General features: G+C 42.6%; 2 protein-coding genes across 2 annotated transcripts; one reads left to right on the top strand and one right to left on the bottom strand.

Annotated features, from left to right (window-relative positions):
* Positions 1 to 1,704: 1,704 nt before the first annotated feature.
* DTX3L (deltex E3 ubiquitin ligase 3L) lies at positions 1,705 to 9,868 on the bottom strand. Its single transcript, XM_082484245.1, has 5 exons — positions 9,653 to 9,868; positions 9,169 to 9,371; positions 5,261 to 6,802; positions 4,325 to 4,542; positions 1,705 to 2,707 (listed from the first exon to the last, which is right to left on the bottom strand). Exons 1-5 carry the CDS (start codon positions 9,828 to 9,830, stop codon positions 2,638 to 2,640), a joined length of 2,211 nt encoding a protein of 736 aa, XP_082340371.1. The 5' UTR covers positions 9,831 to 9,868; the 3' UTR covers positions 1,705 to 2,637.
* Positions 9,869 to 9,901: 33 nt separating this feature from the next.
* PARP9 (poly(ADP-ribose) polymerase family member 9) lies at positions 9,902 to 23,557 on the top strand. The gene is made up of 10 exons (XM_082483658.1): positions 9,902 to 9,951; positions 10,463 to 10,502; positions 12,456 to 13,288; positions 14,682 to 14,909; positions 14,989 to 15,207; positions 17,970 to 18,045; positions 18,470 to 18,844; positions 19,656 to 19,804; positions 21,184 to 21,358; positions 22,480 to 23,557. Exons 1-10 carry the CDS (start codon positions 9,937 to 9,939, stop codon positions 22,773 to 22,775), a joined length of 2,406 nt encoding a protein of 801 aa, XP_082339784.1. The 5' UTR covers positions 9,902 to 9,936; the 3' UTR covers positions 22,776 to 23,557.
* Positions 23,558 to 23,970: the final 413 nt, after the last annotated feature.

Genomic DNA, 23,970 nt, shown 5'->3' with positions numbered 1-23,970 from the left:
TGCAGCCGCGCCGGATTGCAGTGGGAGAGTACTCTCCTGGGCGCACCGTGCCGGGGACATCCTCAGCTGAGCGCCCAGGGCTCCCCCTTGCCCTCCTCTGCTGTCTCTTGCTGCGTGTTTTGCTAATGCGCCCAAATATGAGACACCAAAATAGGAGATGAGTGAAAATTTCCCCCCCTAATCAACATCAAAATAATATGGTTTAAAAGTTACACAAGCACTTTGTATAAAATTCTAACAGAACTGTGACTGAGCTTTAGCTGAAGGCCTGAAATTAAAACCTAACCGGGCTCTTTGCACCTGGGCTAGATGTAGAAACACTTAAACTTAACTACGTCCTTGTACATCCACCTGGACTAGATGTAGAAACAATCAATGGAAACTTAGATCAAAGAAATGGAATTGTTGAAGGATTACCACATCGAGAGCTCAACTGAAGGTGAATACAGCCCACACAGGGAGTACACCCCCGCCTCTCATCAAAGCATGGGATGACACCACACACTGTCCTTGCAACGGAGTCTAGATAAGACCCTCTTGTAAATAATGAGCACGCTAATTAAGGGGGTCTTCCAAAATGTTTAAAACATTAACTTGAATGCAGATACATGATGAGGGATGATAAAGGAACTGTAGCTCACCCACCAGCTCTGTCTCACCACTATAAATACTGGACTGTCAGAAAGGCGAGGTGTGCTGGCTGTTGTTAAACGCCCGGCCCCGGATTCTGCAGAACTGACATAAAACCAAATCTCTCGACTCAGTGTGTCTGTTGGTTTTTGCACATTGGCTGAAGAACCCTTATTTAGGGACAATATAATTTCACTGAAAGTTCATTGAGGAAATGGATAATAACCAAATGTCATTAAATATGATAAGCATGGGTGGATGTCAGCTAAATATAGGTGTCATGAGCAGACACACGGGGGTGCCTTTGTTTGTCGGTGGGTGATTAATCTTTCGCATCCTAATGCACTGTTCTCTCAACCGTTAGCCCAGGTGCATGCTCTCCTCCCTTGCTGTAACCCAGGCAAAATGCCTGACTTTGACTGCAAATCAGGTGGATTTATTCCTAACCTGTACAGCTGTAATGGAAAGTGAAAGTCTGTGCAGCTGGTTTAGAGGGTAAAAGCTTGGGAGCTCTCAGTGACAGTCAACAGGACTCTGCCGCAAAACTCAGCCTGCAAAAACTTTGCCACAGGTAACATGGGAACCGGTGAACTGCCAGCTTGGGGTCCGACATCGCCGAACTGGCTTAGTGGGACAGAAAGTGAAACGAGAGACCGAAAGAAGTTGGGGAGATTTGATCTTCACAGCTGGTTTCAGTATGCAGAAAAGCACAGTCATTTAGAAACACCTGGAGTGTTGGTATCTTACTGCCCAGAAAAGGGAGGAAATTTGAAACAGTGTAAAGCGTGAAAACAAATACAGTAAAACAAAACCACAGAAGGAAAGACATCCCAACCCATGTGGAAACCGACCAGTGCCCAATACTATGCAATCTGAAAGTCAAGGTGGTAAAGTAGCACTGCCTGGTCCCAATGTGGGAACCTTAAAAATAAAAAAAGGTGGCATGGGGTCCAAATCACCCCAAATCATGGCGCTGCTGGGAAGCTCCTAAATTAAAAAAAATACACAACTAAACATACCTAAAACAGGAGGAAAAACCTGTACAGAAGAATGCAGAACTAAGCAGATGGTATTTTTATATTTTATTTATTAGTTATATTCAATAGTCTAACAAAAATGGTTTAATGAACTAAAAATTATGGCTGCATTAAATGAAAGCTATTTGTTTCACACCACCACACAGATAATTAGCAGTCTATTTAGACAGTGCAGGGTAGCAAAAAAGTATCTTTATAACACAATTTAAACCACGTATTGGAAGGAATGGAAAGAATATAGTTGACTTAAAAGTTGTATTTAAGCTTAAACATGATGCAAGGCACACCCCCGTTACCAGAGGTGACCACAGGCACTGTCACCATCCATTTGCTCCGAGCATTCAGCATTTCTGCAGGGTTAAAAATATAGCAACATCCACATACCCCCTCCTACATTATCCAATGTCACGCTGAAAACCCAAACCACTAATGCCGTATCTACCCCGAAAAGGAAAAAAAGCAAAAGATCACAGGGTCATCAGAGCTGATACTAGAACTGCTGCATAAAAATTTTCCAGCAGATGGGTTACATGATGCTACCCATGATGACAGACATAATTACACAAAGCTAATGCAAGTGTTTGATTGAATAAAAGCTAGCAGTGGATCTATTGGTTTTGGTGGTCAGACTGAACGCTCGTGGGAAAAAGTGCAGATCGGATTCACTGGTAAAATAAGATACACAATATGATATTCGACAAGGGCAACAAGTACTGATGCTGCATTCACAAGACCCAAATTCTGTAAAGGTTACTCACAGAGGGAAACATTATTCAAGGAACTAAATGATGTGTAAAAAGAACATACATCATTTGATTAAAAAAAAAAAAGATTACTTGGCTGCCTGTGAAATACAAGTGATTTAAATACAGCAGTTGAACAAAGTAACTTGTTTCTTAGTGTTTGAATAGTAAATTAACTGCTACACGTTCAGTTATTACACTTCAGAGCTGACGGCTGATAAATTTCTTTATTCAATTCCTCTTGCTTTCAATTCTGATCGAACCCGCTGCAGATAATCAGGATCAGGGTAACCAAAACTAGGGAAAGAAGAAAAGAATTGTTTGGGCTACTTCTGCAATGAAGCACTTGACAGTTCTGCAGAACCTCTTCATCAAAGTCTTTTAAAACACTTGACAAGTGTTATGCACTTACTTCTTACTCCACAGAGAAAACAGACCCTATTTTGCAGGTCAGAGAGGTGGTACAGACAGGGTAAAGCTAAAAACTCAAGAAAAGGAATGGCTGATTTTGCTTGTACAAACTGACACTAAGAACTTGACTTTCAAAGCTGCCTGCTGTCTCACTTGAAAATGACGGGGCACTTTGGGTATGCATCTTTCTAAAAATCAGACCTGAGGCATATCCAAGTGAGCATTCAAAACACAAATATAATGGTACCTCTGGATTTTAAATAGCACATCACCAAAAGTGCGTATGAAGCAAGCAATAACTAGGGAGACCATTTGAGGGGACACACGACTCAAGTAAAACTGATACTTTTTGCTTTTTTATGACCCTAGCACAGGAAGGAGGATCTGGACACCAATCTTTAGAGCTTGGAGGAAGACACCTGCCCCTGAGAGGCTGCAACAAACTTGAAAGGACTGTTCCGAGCCTCCCTCTTGCCTCAGTAAGATTTTTTTCCAGGAGCCAAATGTTTACTGATATAATCTGTAGTTAATCATATCTTTAAGACTGGTCAATTGTACGTGCATCAAGAAGTGGAACATAGCGATGCTGACTGGAAGACCATTACACACCGAGGAACTGGTGATCCCGTAACAGTTAACCGGGGCAGGTCCAGGCCCATGCCATGCTGTGCTGGACGTGCGGCGTGGCCTTCAGACCCGTGGCGGGGCTGCGCGCATGCCCTGGCCACAGGACAGACTCAGCCAGATCACTGTCAGAGAGGTGCTGCTGGAAGCTCCCACTCCGCACCGGTGACTACACCACCTGCGTGTCCTTGCTTTTATCTAGAAGTGGAGCAAGTCCTCAAACAGTGCTGAACAGAGCCGTCTTCTACTAAGAAAATTCTGTAATAGCTCAAACAACCCAAATGGGGTAACCCTTTCTATGGACAGTGTCAGCACGGCATCCTGTGCTCTGATGGGAGGCTTACTGGATGCTGCGTAACACAGGGGTCCTAGTATCTAAAGGTCATAACCACATCTATACTACAATGTCTTTCTTCTTGCTGTTAGCACTAATAAGTAGAATTTCAAATCATATTTTACAGAGTCTGAGTACTGTCCTTACTGGGATTATAACGGACCAGCACCTCCTGGTACAAAACAGCAGGTAACAGAAGAGGCTGAGATCAGCAGACCAACCTTAGCTGCTATCAAGAGCTTGCTGTCCTGTCCTAGAAGTAGCTTCTCATCAGAGTAGTTAACTGAGAAGGTGCTTTAAACAACTCACTGGTGAATGAGTGGCCTGAGGGGCAACAGAAGGCTAAGCTCATCTAAGCTCATCTAAGCTCATCCTTGCTCCAACTGTCCAAATTGGTGAAGGTGATTCAAGTCTGGATCCATAGAGCATTCCACAATCACTTTGATAGTGACAAAATCTGTAAGCTCCAATGAGGTAAATATTCAGGGTAGCCTTCCCGACACACCTGAGTAGCAACAAAATTACATAAAGAGAAAACTACTTACTTGGTAGGTCCCCCAGCTATGGAAGTTTTGTGGTGAATATCGTTCCATGTGATAACATCTCGTACACCAGTAGTACGTGACTGCCCCACTGTGAAAATCAATTTTTGGTTAAAGGCTTTTCTGAGGAGCTGCAGAATTTCTCGCCCTTCTTTATTGTCAGGTAAATACGCTGTTCGAAAAGTTGAACAGTAGGGTTTCCCTGGGTTTGGATGGTTGCTCTGTTTTGTAGAAAAACAAAATAAAAACACTTTGAAAGTGTGAAAAATCACAGATCCCAGCTTTTGCAATACTTTTTATCCTGTCTTTGATTCAGAAGGATACAGCATGACTTGATTTTAATTTTTTTTCTCATTGGATGATTTCTTTCATGTAAGTTTCATTCACATTTTCTTGTCATCACTCATGCATCCATTGTTATATTTAAATTTGTTTTTCCTCTTTGCTCTCCCAAATGCATGTCACCCCACCTCCAACTTTTTCATTTATCCCATTTTCAGTCCTAGTCATGACTCTAAGCACATAATATAAGCTTATTTCTCACCTGGAAATCTTACAAGCTAGTGCTCTATTCACTTTTGCCCATTGGTGTCAGCAGCTAAGAGAATGTCTTAGAGAATCTTTGTTATACTTACAAAATTTTGTTTACGTGATATCACGCCATAGATTTCAGTTCAGTTCTTCCCAATGTACAAATTAAAGACAGGTAGCTCTGTCCTGGTGCATATATAATGGAGGGCTACCATTTGATTATTTAATTCCTACTATATTACCTAATCGCACCCAAAAATACTGAATTAAATACTTGCAGATTTGTACAGAATGAAGAAATGTCTCTCCCGGCCATGCATTAAAATGATGGAAAAATAGTTAATTTTATATTCAATATTTGTTTTGTTTCAGGAAAAATAACTTTTATGAACCTTTAAATATACTTACAGTTTGAATACCACCGCGCATACTATATGTAATCTCAATAGTACCACAACTGGGATAACCAGGGAGAGCTGAAGATATTGTTCTAGTTGACATTGTTCCCTCTGGTTGGTCTCCTTCCATGAGTCCATAGACAGTATTACAAACAGGACAAGCTTGCTTGTAAGTCATGGCCTGGTCGATGCATCTTTTGCAAAATGCATGATTGCACTTCCTCAGAATTTCTTTATTCTTAATTCTCTCCATGCAAATCGGACACACATGTTTGTCTTCTTCTTCCATCTTTGCCTTAGACTGTACTTCAGAAGAAAAATTATTCTTTTGCCTGCCATTATATTTCTTCTCAGACGCTCCTGTAGCTTCTTGATAGCCGAGATCAGAGGACAGTGGTGCCCTGTTTTTAGTTTGTGTTGAGTCCTCAATATTAAGAAGGTTCGTAATGTGCTTTTCAGCAGCATACAGATGGTTTGGTAAACCACTTAAGATGAATTTGTCTTCCTTCTTCTTAAGTTTTACATGCAGATCTTCCAATTGTTTTCCATTAAGTAGCATACTTAATCTTTTCTTCTGATCTTCTGAAAGCTTCGAGCTGATGAGTTTTTCTCTTAACATTGCAGAGGCATTTTGAAATGCATCAATGAAACTTTCAGTAGCATGTGAAGACAGATCAGAAGTTTTGATCCTAGGCCTAAATATTATAAGCACCTTCTCGCCACATGAACTGTCTTTCTCTTCTATGACTGTATCAAATTTGTCTTTAATGTCTTCAATTTCTTTCCTTAATATTGTTTCCAGCAATTTGAACACAGAAGCATCAACTTCTATTCCATTCCTGTATTTGTACAGTTCAGTTGATATTTTCATATTCTTTTCAGTTTGGCTGTTCTTACCTTCCTCTGCTAGAAATTTTTTGGCAGCTAAAATCTCACTTGCTGGACCACGGAGTAGCAACTGATTCCCTTCCTCTTTGGCAAGAAGATTACTGAACCTAGCATTTAATTTCATTATTGTCTCGCTTAATGTGTAACTGTTTGTTACAGGAATTTTTTCCTGTTTCAGATCTTCTACACTTCTCTGAAAAGTTCTGATAAAAAAATCATTAGCTCTTTGTATTGATACAGGACTTTTATCAGAAGTGAAGAATACTGATGTGGTTCCATTGTAATGATCTTTACTTCTTATACACACTCCAAAACGTTCCTGTAGTAATTTGATTTGTTCTTTGCAGGTATGATTGAAATATTCATATAGAGCTGTCAGAACCGTAAGCTCATTCATTTCTTCAGTATTCACACCATTTTCATCTTCCAAACGCTTTTTACTTTCAGAGGGTGAAAAATTATGTTTTGTGTCATTGCCTGCAAGGACATCCTTGAAGTAGTGATAAGCTTTTTCAATATCTGTAAAGTCTCCTGTCAATTTCTCAGAGCCATCAATATTAGGATTTCCTTCTCTTTTTAAATTTGGACATATAATGGTAATTTTCTCTCTCTGCTGTTCAGTGAACATACTGGTATTCAAAGTTGCAGATACTGTAAGAAATATCTAAAGAGAAGACAAGAAGATATCAGTATTTGTTTTTTTCTAAGGTTCTCTGCTTGCTGCTTCTGTATTTTGAGTAAGGAAAAGCTCTATACGTCTCAGTAGGGCTACATTACTATAGACACATTTGTGCAGTGTTTCTTTTATGTCAGGTATACTGACATCACACTCATGTAAGTAAAGCAATCTGCTCCAGCAGCAAAAAGGAAATTTGTTAGTCATCAGCATCCCGGGAACAGAGACAGTAACTTTGCTACTTAGTTTGAGACTGCGACCAGCACTCCCTGCTCCTGACCTCTGGTAATGTGGTTAGCATAACTAACGCCATTTTATAAGGCCATTCTCTGTGACTGAGGTGGTCACGTATTAATCCATTTTCCCCTCATTATCAGGCCCTGAAGGTCCTGCACACCACACAGACAAAGCAAAACAGATTTCTTCTTACACTCCCTGTCATGCTCAAGGTTCCTGAGCACCAGGCTGATTACTCCCCTCCTTACTGGCCTTGAAGGTCCCAGGCACCACGGCAACCAGATGGTGATGATCACAGAACAGAGAAGCATAACAGCACGCAGACCACTGTCTACAAAATCAAGCAGTTACAAGCCCTAAGTGGGAACTTGGCCCGCAACTGCTGACAGACAGTGAGACCCGTGATCCCTTGGTGGCCAGGGACACCTCCACCGACCTCTGCTTCCTCCGAGGACTGAATGGATGACTCATATTCTTTTATGCATTTTTTGAGTCTAGATAATGATTATTATAGTGATACAACAAGCCAAGTATTAAGTTTTGACATGATCTGCAGAGAGTGCAAGTAATTAGGAACCATAAGCTAAGCTGTGCTATAAAATTCAGTGCTACACTACTTATAAAATTGCGCTGCACTGGTTCTGCTTGTAGAAATCCTATTCTGATCATTAATTCTATGCTAGGCTATACTAATCATAAAAACCTGTTAAAAAAAAAAAAAAAACAGACAAACTTTAATTGTAACTACAACTTAGTGCCATCATCATTCTGCCAAGGATCCCCTGAAGAACCTGTCTGCCCCCTTTGTGTTGGGTGACAGAGACACATGTTTTAACAGTACATATATTACATTGTTCTTTAATTATAGTAACTTTCTAGTTTTCTCTTACCATCTTTCTTTAAAAAAATCTGAGAAGTCATGCTTTAGTAATTCAGGGTTAAGGCAGACAATAGGATTCCAAAAAATAGCAACAAACATGTTCACATCTCTACTTGGCACAGACGGAAGGATAAGGGAACTTGCAGTATACTGCTACAGATGTCAGATAAACACTACATTAGCACGTGCTATACCTCAAATGCTACATCTATGGTACTATGCAAAACAGGGGAAACCCTCTGGGCCAGACATCAGCGTCTCTCTTGGTAAAGCCACATTCGCATCATGTAACTTGTAGCCTGGCCCTATCCCATGTCCCTAACACATGGTTGATCTTCTCTGCATAACTTTTAGTTCAAAGCATCTGAAATAATGTTTCCTGTGCTACATCCCATCAGAGCAGATTTTTTTTAACATTGAGGTGAGGGATGGAAGTAATTAGGCCTGTTTGAAGGTACAAAACATGCTTAAATAGTATTAAAGGTCTGTGTAGCAGGAAGGTATAGAAATCTCACAAAATTCTTCCACCTTTTGGGAGCAGTCCTTGGTGCGTACTATCCCCCGAATCATAGAAAGGTTTGGGTTGGAAGGGACCTTAAAGTCACCTAGTTCCAACCCCCCTACCATGGGCAGGGACACCTCCCACCAGACCAGGTTGCTCCAAGCCCCATCCAGCCTGGCCTTGAACACCTCCAGGGATGGGGCATCCACAGCTTCTCTGGACAACCTGTGCCAGTGCCTCACCACCCGCAGAGTAAAGAATTTCTTCTTTATATCTAATCTAAATCTACCCTCTTTCAGCTTAAAGCCATTACCCCTTGTCCTATCACTGCATGCCCCTGTCAAAGGTCCCTCTCCAGCCTTCCTTTGGTCTCCCTTTAGGTACTGGAAGGCTCTATAAAATCTCCCTGGAGCCTTCTCTTCTCAAGGCTGAACAACCCCAACTCTCTCAGTCTGTCTTCACAGGAGAGGTGCTCAAACCTGCCAGGGTGCCGCTCTGGGGAGCGGTGGTTGGTACGTGCCAAAGCCACGCTGGAGACCATGCTGCCTGTGAATGCGTGTGGATGACCTGTGGTCCAGCACTCAAAAGTCGCTCCCTCCTCCCCATTTTATTGACTGAGACAGCGTAACTGACATCTGCCTGGCGTGAAATATTGACGTGCAACGTAAAGTTAACGCAAAGGACTTGTGGAACTACAAGCAGGTCAGCTCGCGACACTGCTCGTTACCAGTGTACCTTTTTGGTAATGACTTCTCCTGCCGCGTCTCGGTGGCCTGTGGTTGCTGGCTGCTGCCGCTGAGGCAGGGAAGAGCCGGGGGAGGCCCGCTCCGCCAACGGGCTCTTGCCCAGGTCCCCTTCTCCCGCCTGGATGACAACCTTCAGGCGCCTGGCACCCATTTCCAAGACGTGATCCGTGCGGGACTCCACGCTCTTCTTATCTGCAGCAACGTGGGGACGGGCAGACGAGACTGATAACGTTACCTGAAAACTCGACGGCTACGAGCGGCAGTAGAGCCCCCGGCCGCCCGCCCTCTGCCCGGGGGCGCAGGACGGTGCCCTCGGCGGCCATTTCCCGCCCCCTCCCCCCCCCCCCCCACGCCAGCGGGACCTCCCTGTGAACTGACACCCTCCCCCCCCTTCCTCCGGGGACGGCTGGGGCTCAACCTCATCCCCTCAGCGCCGGCCGAGCCGCGGGCACCCCCCGCCCCCGTCCCCTCACCTCGCTCATGCTGGAAGTGCACCCAGTAGGTGCCGGGCTTGGGGCCCACCCGCACCTCGCACTCGCCGCCCCCCGACCGTTTCCCTGACTGGAAGTAGCTGTGGAGTTTGAGCAGCGCCTTCTCGGCGGCGCCGGGCGAGGGGCAGAGCCGCACCAGCAGCGGCGCCGCCGCCATCATGGCCCCCGCCGCTGCCCGCTTTCGCTTTCCCTTCCCGCTCCGCCTCTCGGGGCCGCCGTTCCCCGCCCCGGGTCCCGGCGCTGAGCGGGGAGACGGCCACGGGTTAATGGGGATCCTCCAGGTAACAGAGCGGGGCTGTGCCGGGGACAGGGCAGGGGGGAGCGGCGGGGTCCCCGTCTGTGTCCCCCCCCACCGCCGGGGCGGCCCTGCGCCGGGCAGCGGCTCCCTCAGGGAGCTCAGGGGGGGCTGCGGCTGGAAGTGGCCCTGGGCCGCAGGCCAGGACGAGCTCTCCTCTGCCTGGCCGGGGAGGGGGGGGGGGAAGTGGTGTTCTCGGGCCAGGTGCTCGGGATTGAGGGGAAAATTGGAAAATTTCCCCGTTCTAACACACACACCCCGCCCCCCCCGGTCAGCAGGAGCCGGGGGAGCTGCCGGCGGGAGTCGGGCTCGGAACAGCCTTTTAAATAGCAGAAAACTTCCTGCGAATGTTTGGAAAGGCGGTGCTGCCGGTTTTGCGTTGCGGCAGAACCGCTCCTGTAGGAAACGCAGCCCGGCAGGTAGTAACGTCTATTTTCTCTTTCTTGTGTTTTTGTTGTTTTGTTTGTTTGTTTGATTGTTTGTTTTTTTTCCAATAGAGTTACCTCCCAGAGACCTTGAAACGGCAGAGCGGTTTTGGTAAGCCATGCGTTGAGCCACCTGCAAAGCGTGTTCCTGTATTTAAGCTGAAAATTGCCTGCTTACAGCCAGCAAACTGGAAAACATCAACCTAGAATAGCCAAAAGCCGTCTGAAATCTATGAATTAGAAACGGTTATGAATCAACGTTATTATTCATTAGTCAGCAGGATTTGCTTGCGTGTCTCTCTTAAAAGTAAGAGCTCAGGAGTGTTTTGATGAATCAGCATGTATACTTTTGTAAGCGCAAAACGTTACAACTCTTTTTACAAGCAGGTAGCATACCCCAGAGGAAAGTTTGATTAAGCTCACGCAAATTGATTTACACAAATTAACATAGTTACTGCATATAGTACTGCTGACATCTGCCAGGAGAGGGCTGTATAGCCATAGTGATAACATAAAAATTGCCCAAATCTTTACCATTATTTTTGTTCCTTAAAAAAAGCGGGTTGAAAAGCCCTTCTGAATTCATAAGTTCCATATGACAAAGAAAGTGCTTGTGGGCTTTAAGTGCAGACCACAGAAGTAAAGACAAAGCTGAAGCATAAGATCTCTGTGGCACGGTTAAATGAACGTATCGGAAAGTGTTCCTCTGCCGGTGTGGCTGTGAGCTGCTGACTGTGCAAGGGCCTGGGGTACTCACCCTTGGACCTTGCTGGAAATCAGTAACAAAATGCTAAAAACACCCTGGAGAGGGCAGGGGCAGGCTTCAGCCCTGGCAGCAGAGGGGTAAAGCGGTGTTTTCCACTCTTACAAGCATTTTGAAGCCCTGATTATGGTGTGGCTTTTCACATTTGCTTTCTCAGCTGGAGTTTTAGTGGCAAATGCAGCCAGTTAACAATGCCCTGTAACAGCATCTGTTTCAAAGACATTCCTCTCGCACTTGTCTGTTCCTTTTTCTTCCTTCTCACCATTTATTCTCAGCCTATTCAGTTGTGCTGCTGCATTAGTCTTTGAGGTTGGTGCTCTAAATCAAATTAATTTTTGCGGTGTGTTTTTAATTTGGATTACGTCACTGATTCATTTAAGAATATGTCCCCAACAATGGTTGTGTCAACCTAATGGTGGGGAGAATACATAGTAAGAAAGAGAGAACAAGTAACAGAAGGAGACACATCTTAACTGAGCTTCCTCCTCAAGTAAACAGTAAGACAAACCCAAACCCTCAGGTCACCACGGGCTCAGTGATACTGTTGTTGTCCTCTTTTAGTGCCTTTGGAGGAAGAATAGGGAAAGAGAAGAGGTCAACCACTTCTAAGGAAAAGGTATTTGCCCAAGGGATCTACACGCTATATGCTGGTAATCCCTCTGCTGAGAGGATTCTGAGTGGGCTGTTTGGGGGCTCGGGGCATATTTTACCACGTCTGACATCTGCCGGGTCACCAGAAGATAATCTTGAAGACAGACTGCTTCAGGGGAGGGTGTGTGGTCTCTCTGAGGACACTGATCAGCAGCTGGCCGCTGCCGTGTCTGCCTGTGTTCAGTTACAGGGAGGGAGCTGGTTGTTGATGGAAAAGACAAAAGTGAAAGTATTCATAGGCTTACAGGAAACTGTGGACAGCATAATACTGACTGTTTCTCAGAATCCAAACACGTTAACCCTGACAGAGCGTGACTGAACTTTCCACTTTCCTGAAAATCACACTGCTGTGATTCATGAGGCACCGGAAGGAAAGAGGAGAAGGTCTTGAGGAAAGGTGGGAAAGGAGCTACTAGATGGGGAGGTTAATTTGAAGAGAATAACAAACAACACTTGAGGCCTTGATTTCTTTGCTTAGTCGGACTTTCTAAGCCTATGAAAACGGGAGAGAGAAGATCAGACTATGCCAAAAAATATTAGTACGTAATGACAGTAGGATAAAATTGAGAGCTATAAACCACACGTCTATATAAAAATCAATGTTTTGACAATAGTGTCTTGGATTTCACTTTATATTATTCTGTATCCTAGGGCCAAGCATGGTAATGGATGAGGACAGCTTGATGATCCCCATCACTAAAGATGCCTATGATGTTCTTGAGAAAAGAGAGAACTGTCTAAGTAATCTCGTTTACAAAAAGTTTGCTTGTACACTGACTTTCAAAAGTACAAAATGCACTGTTGAAGTATACAGGAAAAAACTAAAGCCAGGAATTGACATTTGTGTTTGTAAGGATGATCTCACAAGACACAAAGCCGATGCGTTGGTGAATGCAGCCAATAAACATCTAGATCATAGGGGAGGCCTTGCTTTAGCCCTTGTGAAAGCTGGAGGGCCAGAAATACAAGAGCAATGCAATCTTTATATCCAAAGGTATGGAGAACTCGCAACTGGCCAAATAGCAGTGACAGGTGGAGGGAAGCTTCCTTGTAAGAAAATTATTCATGCAGTTGGTCCAGTATGGGTGCATGTTGAAAAGGAAAGATGTTGTCTCCTGCTTCAGGAAGCTATTGTGAATGTTCTGAGGTATGTTAGTGCTCCAGAAAATGCTATAGAGTCTGTGGCTATCCCAGCAGTGAGTTCAGGTGTTTATGGCTTCCCACTTGATTTGTGTGCTCAAGTGGTTGTAATGGCTATAAAGGACTTTGTTGAAGCAAGTCCATTGAGCTGTCTCAGGGAAATCCGCCTGGTGAACATTTGTGAGGCTACAGTTGCAGAAATGAAGAAGGCCTGTGAAAAGTTTCTGGGTGATACCAGTTCACTTCAGGAAACTCTTTCAGCTTCACCAAGCCAGCCTTCAGCTTTCATCAAACTTGGAGGCATTTGCTTGCGCATCGTAAGAGGATTCCTTGAAGAACAGAAGGTAAGTCTGTCCTGTCATATGTTGAAGATGGAGTTGCCTCCAAGTCTTTGCAGGATTTGGAGGCCGAGGGTCCAGAACACATATTATATCGGTCCACTAGATAATTATCTTCTCATTCTGATGAGAATTTACAGATGGTAAATAAACTACAGTGGCAAGGAGTTGTTTTTTTTCTAAATAAGTATGAAACATTAGAACGTTTTTATTTTTTTTTATACACGCTGTTATGGAATAATAGGAAGCAGCTAAAGATTGGATGATTTAATAGTAATATATCCTTATGTTAATGCTTATCTTCTTATTATAACATCCTGGGAGTTCACATTTTATCATACATTCCCTAGAAATCTACTCTTATTTTTTCCCTTGTTTTTTTTTTTTTTTTCCTGTAATTTAGGTTCTCATAGGTGTCAATACTGGAGTTATTTAGCAAACACTGAAACAGCTGAAAATAACTTATACAGATGATATGTACCTTACCTTTAAACAGTGCATCATTTAAATGGATTAATTTAACTTTTTAGCTAGAAAATATATGAGCCTAGTAATCTAACAGAGCTCTTAGACTGGAAGCTGCATCATAGGAATGGCATTTGCTTTTAGCAAATACCGTATCTTAAAACCATAATTTTTATTTTAAAAAAGTATCTTAATTGAATAGAAAATTCATTTTTGGGGGGTGAGAGCAAAGGATGGCAAAGTTGACATGGAGAATTCTACTAACCATTTCTACAGTACTGAAAGATACCACATGCCTTCAAGACTATGAGGAAAATACGCTCCGAAGTGTTGTATCTTTAGATAATCTTCAACAGTTAAAGTTAGAACAATTACTGCTGTTGTCAGCATTCTGTAAAAAAGTTTTTTGCATTTTGTGTATTTAATTTGAAATACAGAAGACCTACTACGGGAATCTGCTGTTTTCACTGTGAATTGGAAGCAACTGTAGCTTTGCAGTTCCCCTGTGTGCCCTGACCCCTGCTAGTTTGGTGATGCGCGCTTGCTACCCTAACACGGGGAGCATCTGCGTGGGCTGGGATAACAGACATAGCCATAGTTCTCTCCTGCTGATTAACAGTTGGCTGCAGAATTGCATTTGATGAGGCACGTATGGGTCACTTCTACAGCTGTGTTAATAGTTCTGTTGAATACCCTCTGATGACTTGAACAGGTCCTATGCATGCTGCTGGCTCCTGAAAAAAATGTATGCATCTACTGCCACTAGAAGGTGCATACTGCCATTAGTAGTAGTAAGAGAACCTTTCAAACAGCTGATCTGCTTCAGTCAGGCTTTTTTAAAAGAATTGTCCCTAGAAAGAGCGTTCTCTATAGTAGCAAAGCTTGCAAATAGTAAGCTTGAAGTATACTGAAACTTTGTACTCTTTTCTTCCAGACTACAGCAGTTGTTAATCCACTGTCTGTGGATGGTGGTCCTTACTCTCCAGTTTCAAGAGTACTGCTGCAAAAAGCGGGTTTAGCTCTTCAGGATGAGCTTAAGTTTCATCTTGAACATTCTTCGGTTTATAACCCATTCATAGTAACAAAAGGGCATAACCTGCCCTGTGAGTTTGTGCTGCACATTGTATGGCCGCTATCCCGCCACAAGGTGTTACTGTGTGAGGTAATGATCAGTTAGATTGGATTTTAATTGATTTTCATGTTGAATGATGTGAGGACTAAAACACTTGTTTTTCTTGCAGGACTTAAAAGCTGCAGTGAGAAGATGCCTATGTTACTTTTGGGACTCGCCATCTCCCTCAGTTTCTTTTCCACCAAATGGGATTTGGCCGTTAATGCTGCCTATTGATACAGTGGCAGAGATAATGATTGAAGAGGTTTTAAATTTTGCCAGGGTGCATCCTGAGAAGAAGATAGATGTGCAGTTTGTCATTTGCCCGGATGACTACGGTACCTATCAGGTAAATTTGTTAGCTACCAATAAGGAAAAGACCAAACTGTAAAAATATCCCCATAGATGACTACAAATTAAGATAATCTGCGTTCTGTACTACTTACAACATTTGTGAGCAGCAGGCCCCTTTATGAAACTATTTGTCCCATTGACAGGTATTGTTAATCTTTACAAATCTTTACTTTCTCTTCACTGAACCAGAAGTCTTCACCCTGTGGCCTGATAACAAAGGGAGGGAGCTCTGAAATTCTCATGACTGTCAGCGACTTTATAAGAAAGAGTCTACTCTTAACTCATTATGGAATAAACTTATTCCTCCTTAGGAAATTTCTTTAACTGATTTTTTTTTTTTTTTGGTATGAAGTTCCTAGGACAAAACACTATCAACACATTGTATGACCTCACATGATAGAAGGGTTGCAAACAGACAGTGGATAATTTCAACTGCAATGTGTCGTTTTCCACCTTTTGAATATTTGGCTGATGTGATTAATACACGACTATTTTAGATAGCCATCCATTATAAAAGTACAGAGTTTGCTTTTGTTCCCATTTAACTTCAACCATCCATTCTTCCAACAGGTGAAGAACCTGGAGGTTCTTGGTGGAGAGGGCTTGGAACTAGGTGATCTTTAATGTTGCTTCCAACCCAAACCTTTCTAAGATTGTAAGATCAGATCTACGTTCTGTAAGAGTCCCATAAACTCTAAAGGAAGCTGTATGACACCTATGTGCTCATCACTTAATCCCTTGATAATCAGGACACAGCAGAAACTCTTTGCTGAAAAAGGAAGGAAAGGCAATTTGCCAGATACCACATCCACTGCCTAGCAGCGTAGTGCTTCTCAGATGCTTTCCATGTGTCATCATGAAGAGTACCTTAGGGATAAAGGCAGGGGAAATGTCTGGGTTTTAAAACTCAGTAAGGAGAGAATCATAGTTTGGGCTGGAAGGGACCTTTAAAGGTCATCTAGTCCAACCCCCCTGCAATGAGCAGGGACATCTTCAACTAGATCAGGTTGCTCAGAGCCCCGTCCAACCTGACCTTGAATGTTTCCAGGGATGGGGCATCTACCACCTCTCTGGGCAACCTGGGCCAGTGTTTCACCACCCTCATTGTAAGAAATGTCTTCCTTCTATCTAGTCTAAGTCTACCCTCTTTTAGTTTAAAACCATTACCCCTTGTCCTATCACAGTAGGCCCTACTAAAATGTCTCCCCCCATCTTTTCTGTAGGCCCCTGTTAAGTGCTGGAAGGCAGCTATAAGGTTTCCCTGGAGCCTTCTCTTCTCCAGGCTGAACAAATCCAACTCTTTTAGCCTGTCTTCATAGGAGAGGTGCTCCAGCTCTCTGATCATTTCTGTGGCCCTCCTCTGGATCCACTCCAACAGGTCCACATCTTTCCTGTGCTGAGGGCTCCAGAGCTGGACACAGTACTCCAGGTGGGATCTCGCCAGAGCAGAGTAGAGGGGCAGAATCACCTCCTTTGACCTGCTGGCCATGCTTCTTTTGATACGGCCCGGGATACGGTTGGCCTTCTAGGCTGTGAGTGCTGGCTTACGTCCAGCTTTTCATCCACCAGTAGCCTTAAGTCCTTCCCGGCAGGGCTGCTCTCAATCCCTTCATCCCCCAGCCTGTATTGGTACTGGGTGTTGCCCTGACCCAGGTGTAAGACCCTGCACTTAGCCTTGTTGAACCTTGTGATGTTCACACGGGCCCACTTCTCAAGCTTGACCAGGTCCCTCTGGATGACATCCTGTGCCTCAGGCATGTCAACCGCACCACTCAGCTTGGTGTCCTCCACAAACTTGCTGAGAGTGTGCTCATTCCCACTGTCTATATCATCAATGAAGACATTGAACAGTACTGGTCCCAGTACAGACCCCTGAGGGACACCACTTGTCACCAATCTCCATCTGGACATTGAGCTGCTGACCACTACTCTCTAGATGCAACCATCCAACCAATTCCTCATCCACTGAACAGTCCACCCATCAAATCCATATCTTGCCAATTTAGAGAGAAGTATGTTGGGGGGGAACTGTGTCAAAGGCCTTGCAGAAGTTGAGATAGGCGACATCCATAGCTCTTCCCTTTTCCACTGATGCAGTCACTCCATTGTAGAAGGCCACTAGGTTGGTGAGGCAGGACTTGCTCTTGGTGAAGCCATGCTGACTGTCTAGAAGCTTCTAGGGGGATCTTTTCCATAATCTTCTAGGGCACGGAGGTGAGACTGACAGGTCAGTACTTCCCAGCATCTTCCTTCCTACCGTTTTTAAAAATGGGTGCAACGTTACCCTTTTTGAAGTCACTGGGTACTTCGCCTGGCTGCCATGATTTTTCAAATATCATGGAGAGTGCCTTGGCAACGACATCAACCAATTCCCTCAGGACTCTGGGATGCATCTCATCAGGTCCGGTAGACTTATGTATGTTCAGGTTCCTCAGCATTAAACTGCAAGTAATGAACACCTTTATCAACACTGGTTCCACAAGTTCTAGATATGCCACAACCACAAGGAGTTGGGAAAGGTGGCATTCACTGTGTAAGGTGTCTTACCTTAGGAGACGTAGAAGAACAGGAATGCATTTGATATTGTCAGGAATAAAACTTTGGGAAAAGCTGACAAATATCAGCTGTGAAAAATTTCAGAATTTGAGGGGAGGGTGTAAGTACAGCTGTAAACTGCTTATCTAATAGTTTTGAAGAGACAAATTGTGTATTTGACAACAGAGATTGCAAACTGCTCCTAAACTTTTCTCTTTGAAGGTTTTCCAGAGAAAATTTCATTCAGCAGCACATAAACTGGAAGAAAAGCAATATTACAACAGAAGTGATCATTTGAGTAAGTAAATAACAGAAGGGGCATTTCAAATAAATGAGCGCACCGGATTTGAGAATCTGAAATCACATTCCTTTAAAAAGGAGCGCTTTGCATTTTTACATTGATAGGAACGGAACTGGGCACTACTCCCTTTAAGATTTGTAAACATCAGAATCATCGTCAGCGCCTAACTTGTTGGAAGTAATTTAGTGGAAGGCAAATAAATTCTGCATGCTATGTGGGTTTGTTGTGTTTTTGTTTTTTTTTTTTCCTGGAAAACTTACCTCCTGGTATTTAATATCTTTTTTTTTTTTTTGAGCATACCAGAAGAGTAGTGTGTTTCTGGCACTGTACATCTTGGATTACATATAGGAATTTGTGACAGCCCTTGAAAGCTCTTCACTCTTCCAACGTACTTGTATAAAAAACCACATCTTTCTTCCAGGTACAGAGTCAGGCAGTCGAAGCATAAAAGAGACTGCAAATAACGAACTAGCTGTTGAACTTAAAGGGTACACACGTACAGCATTGGAAGCAGCAAAATCGTGGATCCAAAGTGTGGTACAAATTTGGGAAACTCACCATGCCATTATTGAAAACAACTACATTTTTAGCCTTGGTAAAAACGAGTTTGCAGAACTATCTCAAGAGCAGCATTCCAGTGTATGTGTATCAGAAGAAGTGCTAGGTGGAAAAGCAAGACTGGAATTTCGGGGCCCCCCTGACACTGTGATTGATGCAGTGCTCGCAACTGAAAAATTACTGCTTCGTATGCAAGAGAAGACTGCAGCCAAACAAAAGGAACTGCTTTACTTAATGGGTATGTCAAGTAAATAAGTGACTAATTAAGTGCATAAATAGGATTAAGTGTAAAGCAACATGTATCTGTGCATTGCTGAGAGTGGACAGATGTGCAGTCAGTTCACACACATACTGAACATTGCTTTACATACCGATATTGCTGTACTTTTATCATATTGATAAACATAAAGAAAGACTTTGAAAGACCATTGATTAGCTTTGGTTAGTCCCTTGGCAATATTCCCAGTAGCGCACAGTTTATGCTGGGGCCAGCCGTCACTGTACAGCCAGCTGTAATGCTGGCTTCCTCCAGGACAGCTTCACTTTAAAGCCTGGCGACTAGAGACTTACAAAATTTGCACTTAATTAACGCGTACCTTTGCTGAGCTCTTTTGCTAGCTATGGCTGGACCACTGTTGCAGGACCAATCAATGGACTTGTTCTGCAGAGTCCTTGACTTTCATTAACAGTTGATAGAACTAGTGGCATCACAAAAAGCTGAGTGATCCATTTTTCCTCATGTTTGTATAGTCATTCAGTATAGATACCGTTACATGAAAGCTGGGCTGAGGAGAGATATAATAGAGAAGATAAATTGCTTTTCTTTAGTTCTCTCTGTCTGGTTTCTTTAATAAATGTAGAAAAAAAGAATAAATTAATAGATATATCTATCAGTCCCTCTCAATATTAGCCTCTGGCATTAGTTCAGAGAATATTTAACATTCTTTGTTCTTAACTAAACTATCAAATTATAGTATTGGATCCCTCCTCCTTGCCTTTGCTTCAGATATTATGTTATATGAAAATTGTACTCTGTGATTTGTATCCAGGCCAACCAGAAGCAGAGCAGCTTTCAGAAGGACACCTTCACAAGACAAGAGCTACTACACGCGTCCACATTTCACCGGTCGAATCACACCTTCAGGAGTTTAAAGACAGACAGAAACAGTTTGAAAAAGCTGGGCTTCGTGTTCTCAAGGTAAAGAGGGTATTCATGGAAAAACTAAATCTCAGTGAACAAACATGTTTAATATGTGCTTAAAAAACACAGATGAACTATTTCAATATATTGCTTTTAAAAAAATTAAGATCAAATCAGCTTAATCCTTAAGAGGTGTAGTCATTACTCCTAGTAAAAAATATTTTAAACATAATGCAAATAATCACTCAAAACGTGTGGTTAAATTCTGAGAAGTCCTTTTAATTGTACTGTATATTCTATCTCTTATTTCATGCTTCAAATGTTCAAATAAGAGATCGGTATGTTAGAATGAGTACAATATTCCAGGCCACTAATGCAGCATCTCCGTTTTCTTCTTGTGAGCTGGACACCAAAAATTAGCAACTGAATTTGTCAGAGTTATGGTCTGATTAGGATCTTGCTTGGAAAACAGTGCTTTACTGAACAGGAAGAGGATGAGGCTGTGCAACACAGCGAAATACAGAAGTTTGTAAACAGGGGTTTGGGTGCATAGCAGTAACAGTGGGTAACTGGAAACCAGACTGCCAAGTGCAAAACTGCCTTTCACACGAGAAGGGTATTTAACACTGAAATAATAGCAAATGCCAACCCAGTGAAAGCAAGTTCTGCAGAACTAAAGACTCTTTTGAGTTTCAACGCAAAAGCTACATCAGAATTTTAAACAGTGCTCCACTGAGGATTGGTCACAGCTTAGTTAAATGTTTTTTAAGAGAGCAGAAGCTTGATTGTGCTTCAGCTCTTGCTTGTTTTTAGCTGAGCCGTCAGAAGCGTGGCATGATCAGATTGCTGGAGAAGAGGCCTTGCAGGCCCCTGGTACTGATTTTTGCCATAGGACTGTGACTGGCCCGCTGGCAGAGCCAGGTGTGGGAGCGAGAGCTGCAGCATCGCCAGCTCTCCTGAAGTTGTGTGGTGTAACACTGCCTGCAGCCATGCTTCCAAGACAAAAGCTAACACAAAGGCCCTCTATCTGTGGACCTGTTTTTCCCCAAGAGCTGTAAAGTTTTGATCAATGAGAGCTGAGGTTCTCCACGCCTTACAGGACACTTGCAGTTCTTTCCCAGATTAGGCTGTAAGCACCCGCACAGCTTATTCTCACATAGGGTTGATACTCAATCTGTTCAGCACAACTCAAGTACTGGAAATCAGTACACTAGGATATATTCCCACTGATTGCAACAAGAGGCATGGGACAGTGGCATGGTTCTTTTTCTGTGGATCAGTTGCACGCTTCACATACCTTATCCGCTATGTAGTCAATGCATATAAGCTAAATCAAAGGTTCTCATATTGAAGAACATAGTCTAAACAAGAGCACGGATACGTTTCATGGATAATGGTCTCCGTTTGCTTATACTATGCTATTATTTACGTTATAGATTGAAAAGATACATAATCCTCTTTTATCTGCTGCATTCCAACAAATGAAAAAAGAAATAGAACAAAAACAAGGTACCTCCAAAATAACACACAAGTTGTACCAGCGTGTTCCTGCTCAGTTCTGTAGCTCGGTATGCCAGACTGGATTTCACAGGATGTATTCTCCACCAACAGGTAATAACTTGCTTTGGCATCTTTAATCAAAATGAACAGTGACTGACTGCTAGAGTTGGATTAAAATCGGGGAAAAATGTTTCTTACCTGCATGTAGAATCATATGAGCATTTTTATCTACAGTAAGATTTTCCTGAAGGCTCTGGGAGGATAAGCCTGGATTCCAGCCTAGCCCAGACACTGATGACAGAATTCTTAATATACACAGAATGCCACATCCATGTTTTATTTTGTTGTGTCAGTCCTAAAAGAAAGTCAGTGTCCTTATTTACTTGCTGCAAACATGCATTCAACAGCGTGATGCTTTAAAACATGTTAAAAGGAATCGCAGAAGAATTTGAAGCTGGAAGGTACTTCTGAAGGTCATCTAGCCTAACCTCAGCTCAAATCAGAGACAGTGGGTCATCTGACTGAGCAAACTGCCATTCAAACAAGAGTACACTCAGGAAGAAAGTTGTGGTGTCTATGAAATAGTGTAGCAGACAGATGTTTTCAGAAATTGAAAGAACAAGCATTTAGCACTTCATTCTGCAATAGGTGAAGGGTGTGATATTTTGCTTGTCAAATGCAGAACTGGGATTTCAGGCAATGAACTGTTCAAAAAGTGATTTGCCTTTCCTTGTCTATGCAGTGTACGTGGCACACTTTCAAAGTAATAAATAGGATGATGGTTTAATTTCATTTCTTTGCACTTTTCTATGTGGTACCGTAATAGCATTTTTATGCAGCATTCTCCTTATAAATCCCAAAATGCTTTTTTATAGTTTGCCTTATTAAAATCTTACCTTCTCTGGTGCTTATCAGAGTCCCTAGGACATGATGACAGAACTGTCTATACAAATACGTTATACCTTGATGTTTCTATTGCTGGATTAACAGTTAAATCCGAATAGTCACCACTGTAGTAGCAGTTAAATCGGAATGGCCATCAGCTGTCCTTGCTCATGGGATGTCAGTGCTAGCATCAGATCCACTTAATGCAAATTTACTTGCACAAGGATGGCACACATCGAGCAGTAACAAAACGTCATACTGAATCAAGAAGCAGTCTCTTAGTACTTCCACACCAAAAGAACCATTTGTGGTGTTTTTTCTTCTGAAAATGTTTCTTTTTTTTCCAGAACAAAAATACGGAGCTGGCGTCTACTTTAAAAGGAACCCGAAAAGCCTTATCGAGGGTAAAGATACGCGGGAAACAGACTCTAAAATGTACGTGTTTGAGGCTGACGTATTAACAGGCTTATACACTAAAGGCAAGCCAACTTATATTATACCACCAGCAGTGGAGGGGGATGCCACTAAGGTATATGACAGCTTAGTAGATGATGTAAACAATCCTGACACCTTTGTCATTTGCAACAGCGTTGGGGCCCTTCCACAATATTTGTTGACTACCCAAGAGGTAGATGGCCCCTGAGGAAACAAGCAGCATCCAGAGTAAGAATTAATCAGAACTGTAGCTATTGTGAAGACGCCCTCAGAACAAAGTCTAGTACTTAGATTTTAAGAGGATGCTCTACTTAGTAACATGCTGTGATCCAAGTGCCTCATGTAAAGTGCTCTGCAATATCTGTGAACAAAAAGCGTCAGTCAGTACCTTAAGGAGGTTAGAACAAAGTTATCTGTGAATGGAAACAGAAGGGAAAGCATCACAAAATACAGTTTAACATTTACCTGGTCATTTACTTTATGCCTTAAAGTGTTCTGCACATGTGACTACGCACTTGATGTTTGTGTAGGTTGTAATTCTTTGATTACGTTTTCTTAATCTGAGATATTGTATGTGTTAGTGAAACCCAAGAAATCTTGGTTGTGCCTTTGATTCTTAAATTTGCTTTTGACTTAAATAGGTGAATCTAACACGTGAAAGCTGTTTCCCACTTAGGGACGTGCTATTACATATAGTTATGACAAATATGAGGCAATACTTCATGATTTCTAACAGTAGCTGCTGTTACAGTTTTTATCAGTCAAGCAATTCCAAGCATTGTAGATACGTGTATTCAAAATAAAAAGTATGAATGACACTGTCACCTAACCTGTTATTTTTCCATGTAGTCTTAAGAACATGACTTGGACTGTCTTTGAGCTTCGCTTTTCTCAGTGGTGTTCAGTCTCTTTGAAAGGCTACCAAATATAGAGAACTGGCTGAAGCTACACCTTCAAATTGCTCTTCAATTAATCTGCCTTTACCAAAATCTTTTGAAGATGACAGTGTCAACCTTGTAGCTAGGTATCCCCACACTGCTTCTGTGGTGACCCGAAGGCAGTAAATGGAAAAGCCAAAGAGCTCTTCTACTCATTTCAATGTAAAAAGGGATTAATCCAACTCTACGGTACATTGAAACTTTCTGTACTAAAGCCTGAAACTATCTGATGTTAGCAGGGTTTAAAACAAATCTATTGCCCCAAACTAAAGCTACTACCAGATTTTTCCAATCTGAAGCATTTAAAACCACCAGTTATGACCCTAACTAAACACCTAAAGGGCTTATAACAGTGCTGTAATGCAGAAATGAAGGCTCACCTGTCAATAATCAGGTTTGCTTCTAGATTGAAAAGTCACCTACGGTTAAAACTGTAATTACCTGGGGAGAAGAAGGGCTTGCATA

The sequence above is a fragment of the Vanellus vanellus genome (genome assembly GCF_965231255.1).
Source record: "Vanellus vanellus genome assembly, chromosome: 5".
NCBI lineage: Eukaryota > Metazoa > Chordata > Aves > Charadriiformes > Charadriidae > Vanellus > Vanellus vanellus.
The sequence above is the reverse complement of the archived record's forward strand: the minus strand, read 5'-3'. Positions and strand labels throughout refer to the sequence as shown.